Source organism: Chrysemys picta, chromosome 3, assembly GCF_011386835.1.
Source record: "Chrysemys picta bellii isolate R12L10 chromosome 3, ASM1138683v2, whole genome shotgun sequence".
Classification (NCBI taxonomy): domain Eukaryota; kingdom Metazoa; phylum Chordata; order Testudines; family Emydidae; genus Chrysemys; species Chrysemys picta.
The window spans coordinates 61,800,535-61,817,517 of record NC_088793.1 but is presented as its reverse complement, the minus strand read 5'-3'; the positions used below and the strand labels follow the sequence as shown (position 1 = coordinate 61,817,517).

General features: G+C 39.0%; 1 protein-coding gene across 1 annotated transcript in view; it reads left to right on the top strand.

Annotated features, from left to right (window-relative positions):
• The window catches only part of IMPG1 (interphotoreceptor matrix proteoglycan 1), an 86,313-nt gene that overhangs the window by 19,642 nt on the left and 49,688 nt on the right, over window positions 1–16,983 (top strand). The window contains exons 3-7 of the mRNA XM_065588058.1: window positions 3,457–3,623; window positions 3,861–3,889; window positions 8,484–8,551; window positions 10,907–11,001; window positions 15,210–15,356. Coding sequence (XP_065444130.1) covers window positions 3,457–3,623; window positions 3,861–3,889; window positions 8,484–8,551; window positions 10,907–11,001; window positions 15,210–15,356 — 506 coding nt within the window. The remainder of the gene's footprint in view (window positions 1–3,456; window positions 3,624–3,860; window positions 3,890–8,483; window positions 8,552–10,906; window positions 11,002–15,209; window positions 15,357–16,983) is intronic.

The window sequence follows — 16,983 nt, the reverse complement described above, 5'->3', positions numbered from 1 at the left end:
AGGTTTAATCCCTCCTTCCACCACTGCTCACAAGTGCTCCTCTCCTCACTCCCTCCAACACAGTACAAATGCTAGAAACACTAGTCTGGTCATAAACAAACACTTAAACTGCAGTAGAACCTAGTTTATCTGAGCCTCCAGTTCATTACCCAGCTCTTCACATTACCCAAACCACCAGCCACCCAAGGCTGACAGTGGTGGGGCTCGGGCGGTCAGCCCAGGGCAGATGGGGCTGCGGCTGTCAGCCCCGCCTGGGACTGATAGCCCGCTCCCCCCCAACTTAAAATAAGGGATGGAAAGCTCTTTCCCAGTTCTCCTGATTAGCCGAATGTTTGAATATCCGATCTGGTCCCAGTCCCAAATATATCAGATAAACTGGGTTCCACTGTGTGGTATTGTTGATTGGCTTGTGATAGTGTCCAAAATGTTCTAGGTACTCTCCAAACACAGAGCTAGACACAGTTTCTGCCCTGGAGAATTTACAGTTTTAAAAACCATTTTGTCACTATAAATAGCCATTCTGCCATTTATGTATTTGCTAGCTAAAATAAATGCAAGTGATTTGTAAGCACTATTTTCCTGCTGGAGCAGAACTGTGTGTATGCAAATAACACAACCACCTCTGAAGACCTTGGTTCAAATCTTAATCCCAAATGTACTTTGTTGTAGACTACAAATTAAACCGGGTTGAGTGGCTTTAGCTTAGTTGTTCATATTGAACATTTATCCACATAACAGAATGAACACACTAAGAGCCTGATCCAAAGTTCATTGAAGTAAATGGAGAGATTCCCATCCAGTTCCATGGGCTTTGAATCACACAGTAAAAATAAAGAGAGGGGTGGGGCGGGGTTTACAAATGATCTGCAAATAGAAAAAAAAAGGTTCCTCTTCAGAAAATGTAGGTCCTCCAATGAAGGAGCACGGGAACGACCAGGTGTGACTTAAGGGACCAACCACATAGTGTGAATGGTAAATAATGAATGCTCATTAGTAAACTACTCATTCAGGGCCAGATTCTGTCACCCCTAACTCTCACTAAGTAATACATTAATCCACAGGTGCTGCTCAGAAAAAAGGTACTATTCAATGTGAGTAAAATGTGGCAGAACATAGCTCCAAATGATTGCAAATAAGGAACAAATCAGTCAAAAGGACAACCTGCACAATGGCAATTCATGGACAGAAAAAAAGACTATTTTAATTAGGTAAATTATTCACTGTTAATGTGACCATCTCTAGTCAGAGGAGAGGCTCAGCGCTGGGAGGGCAGATGTTTCACAACTTATTATTGAGGTGTATTGGCACAGCAGTGAGAGCATGTTTGCACAGTGCATGCCTATACTAGCTTTGAGAATAGCCATTTTTATCACTGACTATTAATTTTAGAGACCCTGAGGTTTTAGATACTGTAGGTAATTCTCACCTGCAGTTACTGAAATTATCAAATATTAAAAGTGAAAGCTCCATCTTACAGTTATAATATATTCAAAAATAGCTCTGGAATTGCTGAAGGATACAGCTTTTAAATTGTGGAGAAGTTCTGTGCTAAAAGTATGCTACATTTTGAAAATGTTTGAATTCATTTTCCTCTGAAGGGCAGACTTGAAATATAGATTTTAAGTAGTGTGAGCTTTCATTCTGTGTGAGCACCATCTTTTCACAAAGCCAAAAATTTAGCTGGATTTGGTGACACTGAAAGTAATGAACAATGGATTCATCCAACAAATAATGAATGAAGCAATCATCCCGAAACAGGGAGGGAGGAAGTTCAGAGAAAGAAAAATAACAGTGCAATAGCCACTGTGTTCATAAATCTCAGAACTATTTTGTATTTCAAGCAACATTAGAGATGATATATAATGTTTAAGATATGTGATCCTTTAAATATTAATTGCCACATCAGTCACATAACAAAGATAGATGCTCTCAGACCAGAGTATGTATTACCAGAATCAGTTGTAAGTTTAATGGGACACTTTGCAAAGTGAGAGATGCCTGATCTCTGTAACCCATGCAGAACATTTTGGGCAAGAGGACGGGCTGGCATCTGTGCAGGGATTGGGGCACTTGTCAATGGAGTTGAGGTGCCAGTAGCTAATAAGGGTGTGGATCAGGTGATTATCTTTGTGGATCCATGAACAGTTGGGCCCCCAACTTCATCTTACAAGATAGAAGAATACAATCAAAAGTTGTAGGTGTTTGCTGGGTAGAAATGCTAACAGAATGGGACCCTGTTCCATCACACACTTATATGTTCCATATCTTCTTCTGTGTTTTGGGGCACTTTCAAAATCTTTTCACCAGACCTTCACCCACAGTTCATTCAAATCACCTCTAAAAACTCACTTCTGTAGCATTACCTAAAAAAGTCATGCCCAGAAATTAAACCAATAAAATGTATGTCTGAGTAACCTTGCTGTCATATTCGTATAAACCATCTGCTTCCTCCTCTTTCCCTGGTGCATGTTATGATCCTCACTTGTCCGCCATTTAATATGCAAGCTCCTTGGGGCAGGGACCTTACTTCTATGTGTTGCTTGTGAAGTGCATAGCAGACTCGTGGATACTATAAAATAAATAAAAATGTGTGGAACCAGCCCCAAATATAAACTAGTTTATAAAATATTACAATTAAATGTCATGGCTTTCTTGTATAAGGAGAGAGTAAATAGTCTAGATAAATAGATGCACGTCTTCTGCTGAATATCAGGTTGGTGGGGGGAGAGACACCTCACACCATAGCATTAATTGCTAGAGACAGTTAAGAGGATCCATCCATCACTGAGTCTGTATTTTTTTTATTGGCATACAGCAACACTACGCTGAGGTGCTTAAACTCAAATGCAGCAGGCTGGGTTTAGGGGTTTACCACATCTCCAAAGCACATAATAATAAATCAGATTATATACCTATTCTAAAACACACTAATGCATGTGCATTACATTTTACCTTGTATCACACTACATAATTGCCTTACTAATTTTTGTAACCAATCCCTGTACAGATCCTGAACCGTCCACAAGCTGCAAAATATATTAATAAGCAAAGTTTCAGCTGCAAGCTTATCACACACTACTCTTCTTACTATTTCTTTATCTACTAACTACATGTTATTTACAAGGCCACTTGTGAATTTATGCTTTCTCCATTGTTAATATGTTTCCTTATGTCTGTTTTCTTTCATTGTTCATGCAAGGCGTACATGTTGTAGCAAGAAAGTGCTTGCTAGCACTCAAAGGCTCAGTCCTTCAGTGTGAAGACAAATAAATGTCAACTCAAATAACCTGAAAACGGCAAAAAAAAAAAATCTTCTGTTTAAAAGCACTGAATGAAAACAAAAAATCCAAAATGCAACAGAAAATTAGCTCTTGCTTTAAGAGTATGTGGAAGTTGGCCTGGAAGTTTTCTGTATGGTTTAGTACATCCATCCCTGACCCTGTTCTGCTTCTTCAGTCTGCCAGGAAGCTGTATGGGAAGCCTTTCGGATCTTTCTGGATCGGATTCCTGATACAAATGAATATCAGAACTGGGTCAATGCCTGCCAGCGAGAAACCTTCTGCATATTTGACATTGGCAAAAACTTCAGCAACTCCCAGGAACATCTGGAGATAATCCAACGGGTAAGAACGATTGAACTTTCTTTAGAAATGTTAAGATTTCCCAGATTCCACCCGTTAAATGTCATGCATAAGGGTAAGGGATAACATAGACAAGGGAGGGTGCACTGCAAAAAATCAACATTCACTGGGTGAAAAAAAGTGGTGTTAACAATAAAGTAAACAGAAGGACTAACAGGCTTCTCGTGTTTGACTGAATACACCCACTAGTAAAAACTTTTTTTTTTAATCTTTTTGCAGCGAGTAAAACATAGACCCTTCCAGGAAAGGTAAGTAAAGCAAAAGTAGAGTACTCACCAGTTGATGCTACTGCCTTTTTTGAAAAAGGTATGTGCAGATTTATGTGGGTGTGAGAGAGTGCATGCATGGACAGAACCCTGGTGTGCACTGTGTGTAGTATATGTGAGACAGCTATGTGTACTGTACAATAATAGACCCCCATATAATTAAGGCTGTGCAAAAGGCTTAGCTAATACCTGTTCACTTTGCAACATCATGAAAAATTCTCCTAGTTTAGTGTGACCACGAGGTTCAGTCGAGACCAAAGCCTCTGCTAGAATAGGTGTCATGAGAGAGTATGACTAACACACATACATACCACAAAATTCTCTGCAATACCTTAATGGTAAATAAAAAGAAGACAAAGAAAAGGAGAAATCATTGGTGTGGGAAAAAGTCAGGTATTCCATGATTGTAGGGGTTCTAATCACTTTTGATGCATTCTACAAGAAAGTGCAAATCCTGTGCTCTAATTTAAAAAATTAAGCTTCCCCATAATGAAGATATGCTTATCTCAGGGTTAACTCATGTTCAGCTATCCTGTAAATCCTACCATGCAGAAAATTGTCTCTACGTAGGCATTAAGGACTTGTCTACACTGGGAAATTTACGGAAATAGCTATTTCAGAATAATAGTGCCTTTTTCAGATTTAGCTTAATCCTCTTCTAGAATAGCTATTTTGGTAAATTCCCAATGGTAGACAAGCCCTAAATATAGCAGTTGGAGAAACATAGTCCATCCCCATCCCAATGATCTCAGTTAAATGGGTCATCATTTCGGACCATCTGCAGACCAACTTTATTAAGCACAAGTGTTTGCTTTGATTTTCTTTTTAATTAACCACCCACACACACAGAAATTAAAATGTAAAAACTATATTAAAGGAACACCATCGACTTAAAGTAAATTTATTTTTTGAAACTGACAAGCGATTTTTCATGCTAAACCTATTCAAATCCCCCTGCCAATCTTAGAGATTTTCAATAATCAAATTTTCCTATTTTTAAAAAGTTTTTCTCTTCCTATTGCTATGTGAAAGATGCAGATAAATAACATGATGGCAATGATTAATTAACTTATTATATGAAAAGTGCAGTTAAATGCAAAGGAAAGCAAACTGGAAAATGTTTCTTCTTGAATCACTTTAAAATTATTGTATCCTTATGATGTCATTTGTAACAATAGAAGTAATATTTTTAAATTACGGTTCTCCCTTTAACATGGCATTGAAGTTATGCAGTCATTGCCTTTTAAATACAAACCAGGATATGTAAAACCTAAGATTCTAACACAGAAACAGTAACTCAGTCATGTTGAATATATGTAGCATTTTCCATTTCTATTTTTCTGAGTTCATGTGTAGTTTAATATATTACTTGTTGTCATAAAAATATATTGCATAAAATATAAAAGATATACATAGCTGGTGAGTTCACATTGCTGTTGGAATCTTAAGCTTTGCAATTTTTATTTTTTTGTGATTTTAACTGTTCAACTGTTTAATTTTTCACTAATGTTATTTGCGGTCTCTGTGTAGATTTCCAGACCACGTATGTGCTGTATACATATGAACATGCCTCGGGTGAAATCCTGGTCACATTGAAGTCAATGGCAAAATTCATATTGACTTGAAATGGGGCTAAGATTTTACTCCTTGTGTATGCATATTCTTTATGAAGGGTATATATTTTAGTAGAGATACATACACACACACAATAAACGTATGTAAAAGAAATGGCATGTTTCAATAAGAAGATTTATTCCAAAAGTGACTTTTTTTAGTTTAAGAAGCAATTTAAATTATTGTTTTGCATACTTCAGTGAGTTGAAGCTCTTTCTGCCAGGATACAAAATTGTTCATAGTTCACTAGAAGCCACAGAAAGAAGATGTATTACGCTATATTCTGAAAAGATAACCTCCACCCCAGCTTCTTTCCATGCAGCTTAAAAATACGTTGGTAGATTATTACAGTCCTAAGAGTTGTAATGATAGATGCTTGGCAGACAACAAACCATCCCCAAAATTCGATGGGATAAACTCCTAGAAAATTATGTATGGTGCATGAATACTAAAAAAACATGTAGAAAAATGAGAAAAGGGTCAAACCTTGCTTAAAACTCCTCAGTACAAACTTAGAAATTTATATGTCAATTTCAGGCATATCACTACTATTGTATATAATTTATTTATTTATAATATTTATTCATATTGAAAAACTCTAGGTACCCAATTCTCTGCTTCACTATAACAGTTTTAATCCACTGAAATTCCATTAAAGTTAATGGACTTACAGTCACATAACACCAGTATAACAAATTAGAAGTTCAGGTCCTGTGTTAAGAGAACATCAGGACTACAGGGTAAAACCCTCAAAAGGCTGAAAATGACAAAATTAAAATTGCATGCTTAATTCTGCCCCCTTGTACGTATATATTATGGTACAGTCTTAATTATGTAATTATCTGTTTGTCAAATTACTATAATATAATTTCATACAATTGTTTGTACAACTCTAGATAATCATGGGTAGCAACTTGTAATATTTTTCATTGTTATGAACTACATTGTTATCATTGTCACAATGTCCTTAGCGACTTTGATTTGGCTATTCTGAGTTTTCTGCTTTCTTAGGTATGTATTTTAATAATTTAAGGCCTGATTAAATTCCCATTAACATCACTCCAAAGTGGAGTCTTCAGTCAGCAGCCATTCAGTACACAAGGGCTGAAGTGGCTAATTATGAAGCTAATTTCCACGCACAGCACTACTTTCCTTATATGCAGTTCAGAGAATGAGGCAGATAACAATAAGTTATTTGTATTTTAACTGAACAATTTTAGCTGAAAATGTAGGTGGCCATGGCTCTATGCTATTAAACTTATTCTTTACTACTGAATCGTTTGGCGGAATGATTTCATATACCTTTTATGGACTCTGCCAAGCACAGATATGATACACATTCATATCTAAAAATATATGGTATTATATTCAGTTCCCACCATACACGATATTCAGAGAATGAGGTAAAGGATCCACTGTCTACCTGCTCTAAATGTTTCACGGTATAGCTAAGTTACTAAGTTAGCTATTTGTGCATGTGCAGCATCACCTGCCTTGGCTGCATATACTAAGAGCTTAGTGTTGTCATCATTAACAAAATACTTTGCATATGCAATGTATTTTCACTCACTCAGATCAATTTTCACCTGAACACTCCACCCATAGGCATTTCCTCAGTAAAAACTATTTTCCCTCCATTTGGTGTATTCAATAGTGTTGTGACATGACATCACAGCCACCATCCTTCTAGCCAAGGGGGATTGGACATATCGCTAGCATAGGATGTCATACTTCTTTTTTAGTTAAAAGAGTACCAGAAATTCAAAGCATATGTGAGGCATTTACTCCTCTTTCCAGTCTAATTATAGCTAGCTTGGGGAAAGAGACTACTATTGAATAGATGTCCAGTTTGGTAGTGCAAAAAACTGCCTCCATGTCACCAGAAATTATTTTAAATACCAATAATGTAAGATAGACCATTGGTAAAAAGCAATAACTATAATTCAGGCAGCCAGCTGGCAGAGCTAGATTCAGTCAGGACCTTGTGCTCATAAGCTCTGGTCAGGCACAGATCTGGTGCGCCATCGAGGTGCCATTCCTGTGTTTGAAGAAAAGATGGGGCCAGAGCTGCAAAATTCAAATCTGGATTTGAATCTAAACTTTCTCAAAGTTTTGAGATATCTGGTTTTAGGCCTATCGTAGACAGGCCTATGATGTCTGGATCCAGATCTGAATCCAAACTTTCCTATAATTTAGCAAAGTTTTGATCATGAGATCTGGTTTAAGATCTAGTTTAAAGGGAATCAATGACAGCCATCTGGCTGCCAGTGATCTGACAACTGGTTCTCACTAACCCCCCTCCCCTTCTTAATTAGACATGAAAAAAATAAGAGGCATAGTATAGTAGAGTCCAGTGGCTCCAAGATTAAAAGATGAGACTTCTAAAGAGATGCTCGGACCGTGCTTCATGTCATGACCAGCAAGGGAGAAAATATTTGGTTTAGAAAATATTCACACACAGAGAGTTATTGTCTTGGTGCCCAATCGAATTCTTGACTTAAGTCAAAGGCAAAACTTTCATTGACTTCAGTCAGCAAAGAAACAGGCCCTAAACAGCTATTGTATGTATAATCTAACTATGCGCTATTATCCCATTTTACAAGGCCCACTCTCTCTATGATTATTCATAGAATTAATGAAATTACACAAGCAAGCTCATGTCCGGTGTGGTATTCAGACAACAACATGGTATATGCATATATCACATAATAGTTTCTTAGTGAAAGAAGGTATCTTATGCTGAAAAAAGGACAAATATAAGTTCTACAAGTTCCCAAATAAAAAAGCAATTGATGGCTCCACTGCTTTTTTTAGAAAGCTGGAATCAAAATATTACATTAAAAATAACTTCCTTCATTTAAAACTGTTTTTAATGTAGAAGCAAAAATTTCATTTATTCCTGCTGATAATGACACCACATTCATGCTGCCCATGAAATCATTCCTTTCTGTTTGATTAATAGGAAAGATGAAATATCTACGGAGAAGACAGGCGGCAAAAAGCTTGAGGACATTTCTTCCCTTTCTACAGGTAAAATTGAAACTGCTCGCCCATGAGCACAAAATTGTTAGAAACAATTACTGTTGGAATTTAGAAGGCTGTAATTTGGTGACAGCAACAAAAGTAAAAATGTTCAGTTAGGTACAACCCCCCCCAAAAAAAGTTTTTAGCAAAATGATCTATACCGAGTACATTAGGATTTCTGTGTAGCGTACCTTGACATTCAGACAAAAAAACCTATTACTCTAACTTGGTTTTTCCCATTATTTTCGATTCCGAGGGTGCAATTTAACAAACTTAACCTTTTCTAGTTTGATTTGCAGCCAATAAGATGTCACAGTGCTAATTTTGTTTCACTTATAAAATAAATGTTTGGAGTTTGAGCTGTTGCATTTTGTTAGCCAAAATCAGCAGATTAGGATATTCCAATATAATTCTTTATTTTCAAGTGGTTAGCCAGAAAGTCATACTGATCTCAGCATATTCATTCAAGCTTTTATTTAAAAAGTGTGGCAAGAAAGAATATTAGCAGTGTGTAAGCCTTGAAAAGTAGTTTTGTTTAAATTTTGGTAAAATATTGAAATTAAAACTGTAAATATTAGCAGCTTAGTGCAGTAAGTGATCAATCAATATATTTTCTTTATTGATTTATGTATTCTAGAAACTTCTTAAAAGTGACTTCAACCAAAGTGTTTCTAATATTACAAATGAATTTGCTTCTAATGAGAAAATTCAAGTTTTCCCCCCAAAGCCTCTTGTTACTTTAAATTGACTCCTAAAAAGATATTAGTCTGTCATATGGAGCACCCTCCAGCAACATGCTGCAGCAGAATAAGTGTGCTGCCTCAGTTTCCCTCCTTCAGACGCCCCAGTAACTCCACACCAGGTGCTCTCTGCCTCAATAACACCCCTGCTCTAAAAACTGTGTAATATAGTCCATAACAAAAGACCCAAAACAGTCCATTCATCACCCCCAGTGCATGTAGTCCATAAAATTCCACCACGTTGTCCTTTGACACCCCCTATTTTCCCACACACACACACATCACATCACACTCCAGCATCTTCTGCCACACCTGGGCCCTTTGTGGGTCTTCACTTGTCCTTCTCCCAGGACAACCACCCCCACCCTTCCAGCTGGATTGCAAGCCTGCTCTTCCCAGCAGAACTGCCTCTCTTCTGGCAGTTCATCCTTACTATCCACCACTTCCCCTGTTCCATTAACCCCTCAGATCTCAGACAGACCAAGAGGCAGGCCCCTTCCACTGTTCCCCTAACTCCAGCTCTCCAGCGAGGAGACATCAGCAGGCACTGCTCCCTTGCCTTAAGCTATCTTTGGCCTTCAGCTTCAACTCTCTGGCATACAAGTGAGCATGCAACTCTGCTGCTTCCTGGCCTTCAGCCAGAACTGGCTCCAGGCACCAGCCCCTAGCAAACTTGTGCTTGGAGCTGCACATGGAAGGGGGCGACACGTCCGGCTCTTCCGCGGCAATTTGGCAGCGGGTCCCTCACTCCCTCTTGGGGGGAAGGACCTGCCGCCGAATTGCCGCCGAAGAAACGGCGGCAGTAGAGTCGCGGCAGAAGTGCCGCAGATCGCAACTTTTTTTTTTTTTTTTGGACTGCTTGGGGCGGCAAAAACCCTGGAGCCGGTCCTGCCTTCAGCCCTCTCCAGCCCTCTGGCCCTGTCTTATGAAGGTTAGAAAGCAAATTGCTCTACTGCCTTTGGCCCTCCCCCAGGAACAATCTACTACTTCCTTCAGGGACCTTCTATATTCTCCTTGTTCTTGGAAAGTTCTCACCTGCTGATCTCTCTCCCCTCTAGGGCCCACGTGCCCCCTTTTATGCCAGTTGGGGGCAGCTTACCAGACACAGGTGCACTGGATTCTTCCCTCTTAAAAAGCCAGTGTCACCCTGTGATACAGTCATAGAAACAAAGATTGCAACTGCAAAATCAAAAATATACATTAATTTACCATGTAGTAAGGACATTTAGCAGAATGTGTATTGTATGTCATTATATATGTATCTCCAAGTCCTCTGCTGTCCCTTGCCTTAAGCCCTCTTTGGCCCTCAGCTTCAGCTCTCTGGCTTAGTAGTTTGCAGAGTTAAATTCAGAGTTAAACTCTGCTTACAGTTACTCATATTCAACCCTATTGACTTTTATGATATTAATGAAAGGCCATATTTTATACACAGGAAAAGGACTTTCAGTCCTGCCTTAATTCATTTCCACACTTCAACTTCCACACACACACACACACACACACGAAATTAGGAAGTGCATTTTCTGTCATTTGATAGCTAAGCAACAGAGAAAGGTGACTTATTTTTGCCATTTTGCTAATGAATGTTCCTTTCTCACTTCCTTTTTATTTTAAATCCCAGCAGGTGCCCCTAACGTATCTCCGCCTCCATATGCATCAGCTCCTAATGGCACACTACGCAACGAAATTGTCAATGACACAAAGACTCCTGTGAAGGTGAGGACGGTCTAATATCCTATTTACTATTGATTGACCTCTCTTCTTTAAACTAACATGGCAAATAAATAAATAAATAAATAAATGTTGTTTACAGAACTCTGCAGTTCAAAGCCACTAGTGCTTTTTTCTATTCACTTCAATTAAGATTCAAGGGTTTTATTAGCCTCTCTTCTATACACTAATCATGAATAATGGTTCCTGCTCATGAGTGTGGAAAATATACAGACATTATAATAGTCTTTGAAGCATAGTTCTCCCTCTTTTTCTTTGAATCAAGGATTTTAGGCCTAATTACACAATTTTGTAATCCCACTGTTTTATGTAAAAGCAGTGAAAATTCACACTCTGAGCTCTGTACTGCACAGTGGAACAGGCAAGAGTATCGCCACTCCATCTGGCCTTTTTACCTTCTTGGCAACCAAGTGTGACACAGAAATCTTCCCCAACATCTCTCCAGAGCAAACAGGCAAAGGGCTTCAGAGGTTCGGGGATGCAAAAAGTCCCCCGTTTCTGAGAAAAATATCTCTATACACCACTGGAAAAAAACTGTGACTGGCTTTTCAAAACTCATCTGCATAGGCTTTTCATTCTACTTATGCAGTGAAATCAGGGAAATTGCAACTGATTGTTTCTTTTCTATCCCCACTCCCAATAACATTTAATTCACCGGGGAAAAGCAGACAAAAAAGTTTTAATTCATTTAGGGCCAGCTTTTTAAAGATAGTTAGGTGCCTTGTTAAAGTGAAGCTCCTAAGTACCTTTAAAAATCTGGCCCTTAACTCTTTATTATCTGGGGAGGGGAAAGAGCTGGGCAAAAGTCATTTGTTTCTAGTAATCCAGAGCCTCAAGTACACTTCAAAATAAATTAACTTTTCCATGTTGTAGGCTCTCTCTCCATTCTCCCAAGTCCTTGGTAGTAGCCCCCTCATGGAACTGCCTCCAAGAGCAACGGTAGTAGGTGATAAAAAATTATGTATTCTTTGGTTCTGCACTTGTAGAAGGACACAGAATCATCCACCTCCCTTTCTGACAAGCCATTAAAACTACAGACTTTTGTATGGATACAGCATATGTTAATCTAAAACTGAAGCATCTTGACGAATAATTGCACAACACCACCGCACGTGCTGTGCCACTGCAGAATATGCTGGCACAGACATACTTATCTTGGTTTTACTTATCCTTGATTGTATGTAAAGTGCTCCTTTTGTCTCTTTCTCCTCTGTCATTATCATAATAGAGAAAATCTCTTATTCTGCTTGTTCCTGGCAGCTACCAAAACCCAGGTGCTCAGTTCTGGGACAACTCTCTCCAGCAGCCCAATGCCAACCTAGTTGACAGTGGAAAAAGAAAACCCACCTGTCTGTGGGACTAAGGCAGATCAGCCTGCAGTTCTTTTGGGTCATATCTCTTTTGATTTATATACTTCCTGTAATATCCTCTTGTACACAAGGCAAAAGCCTTTTCAGCCTTGCACAAGGGCTGGAATGTCCTTGAGCAGTATAAAAAAGGTAGCATTTTTTAAGCATTAACAATATGTTCAATACTGTACAAGACAAAGATGATGGCAAGATGGTCCTTGCTCCACGTTTCTTACATTTTTAACAGGCAGATATAGAAAACCCACTGGGAAACAGAGAAGACAGTACTATTTTACAGCATTTATTTTCAAATACAATTGGCTTGGCAATGGAATATTGTACTGATATGGGTCAGTGTTACTGATTACCACAGGAGTCTTGAAGAAGGATTTGAAACGGAAGAAGGTTGGAATCTTTTCACTGACCTTGGAGATGACTGTATTCCAAAGGTATCCAGGAGCAACAGCTATAATACCAAGTTGTAAATTAACAATTTGAACAATTTACCAAGGGAGATGGTGGATTCTCCATTTCTTGAAATCTTTAACGTTTGCGGATGCAGTTTTTAAAAGCACATAAGTCCATTGACCTGCATGCTCCAATTCAGGCACAAGTTAGTAGGCTTGATATAGGAATTACAGGGTGAAATTCTATGGCCTGTGTTATGCAGGTCAGACTAGGTGATCATAATGGACTCTTCTAGCCTTAAAAATATATGAATAAATAATACTAAATATGGGCTAAGTTCAAAATTCTTTCTGAAAGGGCCAAAAGTGGTTTCCCTCCTCCTGCCTCCACAACAGGCAGTGCACTTTAGCTGGTTAATGAAGTATTGTGTTTAAAATAATAGTATTAAGGTGTCTAAAAACAAATTAAAAACAGTAGCCCAAATTCTGTTCTCATTTGCACCTCTGCAGTTTTGCCAACCTCGAGAGATAAAAAAAAGTGTTGGATTCTCTAAAGAGAGCAAAAGTGATGAGATCCCCAAAAAATCATGAGATTTGCCTTATAAACCACGGTTTTTATCTGTCTTTGACTTTTTAACTCTCCTTTACTGTTGTGGTTGTGGGTGTATAATAATTTCAGATTGAAAAATCCATTTTTAATGCACACAAAATACATGCCTCTTCCTGGCTGCTCAGATGGAAACTCCACTGGCCTTCTCCTCACCAATAAGAAAAGGGAACGGCCTTCACTTCCTATTTCTTTCTTGACTCCCGCCCTCACCTGCCTTGCTGTCTCCCAGGGCTTTTCCTCTATCTGGATCCCAAGTAAAGGAGAAGTCCTAAGGCAGTGGAAGAATGGAAGTGTTGCTGCTCGGTCTAGGGCCCAGAACCTAGCAGCAGCTTTTCCCTGACTCCCCTCTTCACTGCCTCCCATTGCCCCTCTCTCTGCTCTAGGGCCATACCTGAAGGCAGGCATCAGGTGCAGGGCAGGTCTATGTCCTTAGCCTAAAGGATCTCTCACAGAGCACTGCCCACATGCCCAGCACTGAAAAAAAATCACAGGATTGGAGGAGCATATCATGTTATCTCGACAGCTCTTCCTGCAGGCACCAAAATCCCATGACTTGTGATCAATTCATGAGAGTTAGCTACACCACCTCCCCTGGCTGCTCAGAGGGGATTCCCCTTACCCACCACTATCCCTAGGCTGAGGATGCTGACAGTCTATCCCCTCCATTTCCCACTGCATCACTGTCCACTGCAACCTGCCTCCTACCCCCCCCCCATCCCCTCTCCCCTGCAATCACTAAACTTCTGCTCCTCCCAGTGCCCTGCTCCCCCTCACTCTCCCCGGTCACCCTTCACAGTGTGTCCGCTGCCCCTCACTGTCCCTGTAGCCTATCTAGCCCCATGAATCAGCATGGCAGCCATTTTGCCTGGGGATATGTTTTCAATCTTACTGAAAATAGTGGAAGGGCAGCCTCACTTCTTGCAGATAGCCTGCAGGGAAATGGCTGGCTTCAGCCCCATTGACAGTTATAGGAGACGGTGGACATTCTGAATGAGGGAAAATTCATAAGTAGGTGCCTTTCACCATGTTTTCTTAAGACAGATAAAAAAAATCCCAAAATTGCTAGAGTTGCAATAAAATCAAAAGAGTTGGCAATGCTGCCTTTGAACCTAATTGTGAATAAGGTTATACAGTGGTAAACAAAAGCAGAATGTTTGTATGAAGTGCTAAAGGCAACTACATGGGCAAGCTGAAACACAGCAAGGTTCAAACCTATCTTGTTTCCACAAAAAGCTTTATCTGATCCTTACGCAGATGTCAGATAAATTGCCAAAAAAGTGGGGAGAGGAAAAAGGGAAGATACAGATCTATATTGCACTCTAATGATGGTGGGATCTCGAAAAAAATGTATAACACCATTAATTTTGTAACAGAATGCCTGATTCTCTTATCACATACAATGGTGTAAACCAGAAATAACTCCCTTAAGACACAGTGAAGAAAAACTTTTGTAAGTGGGGAAGAATCAGGCCCAGTACTAAGACTTTTTTTTTGCTTTAAATGGAGTAAAGCCCCCTTCCCTAGTCTAGAGGCAGCTGCCATTTTGAGCCTGATTCATAGGCAAAACATAGCATGCTTTCTGATGCAGACATCGCTTTTGTTCTTTCTTGTTCTGTTGTTCTCCCTGAAAGTACTTTGTGGAGTAAACATAAAAAAATAATAATTAAAAATCCTTTTTATAAGATATATTTGAGAAACCTCTTCTGTAGCAAGAGTAAAACGTCTTTGTACCCATTAAAGGTACTAAAGTATTTAAAGAAATTACTTTGTCTTCTTATTTTCCCTCCATGAAGCTCATTTCCTCTCCCTTTGTCCCAGGGGCTGGAGCCAGAGGTCACTAATACAGTCCCAGAACTCCCGGTGGAGCAGATGGTCGAATTCAGTGTCACTCTCATCAATCAGGAGTACACAACAGAGCTGAATGATCCCAACTCCCCACAGTACCAGGAACTAGCAGGGAAATTTCAACATCAGGTAAGAGGGTTGACCCAATGCTAAAGAATGTAACTGACATTTGTTTATAATAAGAAACAACTGTATCATATTCACAATGTTAAAAATAAAGCATCACATACATTGGAGACCTCTCAAAGGTTTACTCTTGCCAAGTACCATATTACAGAGCACTGTCTTATTAAAGAACAGTAATATCTTACTATAATGTAGGTTTCCATGGAATTGCTGCAGATTACCATGGGGCATTAACACAAGAATTCAATAGATTCTGCTGTACTTCATGGTCTCTTAATCAATACAAAATGCTTCCTAAACTTCAGGCCAATATCAAATTAGTGCAACAAGAATTGTTGAAGAAAAGACTGCCACAGAAGGTTTTACTTTCCTGCCACAAACATGGATGCCCTTGAATTACAAAATTATTAGTATTATAGTAGTATTAGTAGGATGACATATTGGCATTATTCTTTACATTCAGCAGTTCATATGAGCCCTGGCCAAAACTAAGCACGTACAAGCATATAGTAAACAGGCAGGTCCTTAGCTATGTGTAGATTGTCATAGTTCCATGGAATCAATGGAGCTATGACAAATTTATAACCGCTGAAAATCTGCCCATGAGCTTTGAATACTTTGTTTCAAAGCATAAAGTCTTTCCCAAGGTTTAGATAATAAGGTCTTCAGGGCATGGACTGTCATCTATGTTTGTACAGTCCCAAGCACAATAAGGGCCTGCTCTGGTTGATGGCTGTAGGTGCTACTGCAATATAAATAATAGGAACTGCCCTCATTTGAAACAGACAACTCCTATTGTCATTGCCTGTTGCACTTTCCCCCCAAGCATAGACATCGCTTGCTTGGAATATCTGTTCATCTATCAGTCTAACAAGAATTCCGGCATCTGTTCAGTAGCATAGCTGCAGATAACCAATCAGCAGAGTATTCGCTCCACTTCAACATTAGGAAAGTCATTTGGGCCTAATCAGGAATTAATGGACAGTGCTTTGTAGTAATTTAATTTTCACAATAAACCTAATGAGCAATTTAATACAAATGTTGAAAGAAATTAGCTACTGTTGTCTGAACTAGTTTTCAGAGCAAGCAGCCAAGGGACTGAAAGCACACAGCCTCTTCTAGTTATTTTACTGTGAACTGGAGCAGCAGTGGCATATTTATATCATTAATAATGCTAACTGCATCTTTAATTAGCAATTTCATAGTTAGCACGTAATGATGAGATGGTCTCCAGGAGGCTTCCTTAGTAAAATTAACCAAAAGTTAGTGCCAGTTTCTCCAGTGTTCCTTTGTGCATTCTCCTCAGATATACTCATTCTTAATCAATCACAGATACAATGAAACTGCAAAGGGAGTATTGACAGAGCTAATGAACAGCTGCTTCTCCCAAGATATCTAAGTGTATCTCATTAGTAAAGGTTGCTTGCAGACTTTTCTTTGCAGCACATATACGGGGGCTACCTAATATCTGTGTCTTTTGGTGGCTTTGTTTAGGAGTTTCTACAGTATTTTCATATGAAAGAAAAAGAAAAAAGGGGGTTTGATTATTAAAGTATCTTCCTTTTTGTGAAACTTCATCTTACCATTTTAAAGGGTATGAAGCTATGTTTCTGACATGCAGTACTGAACA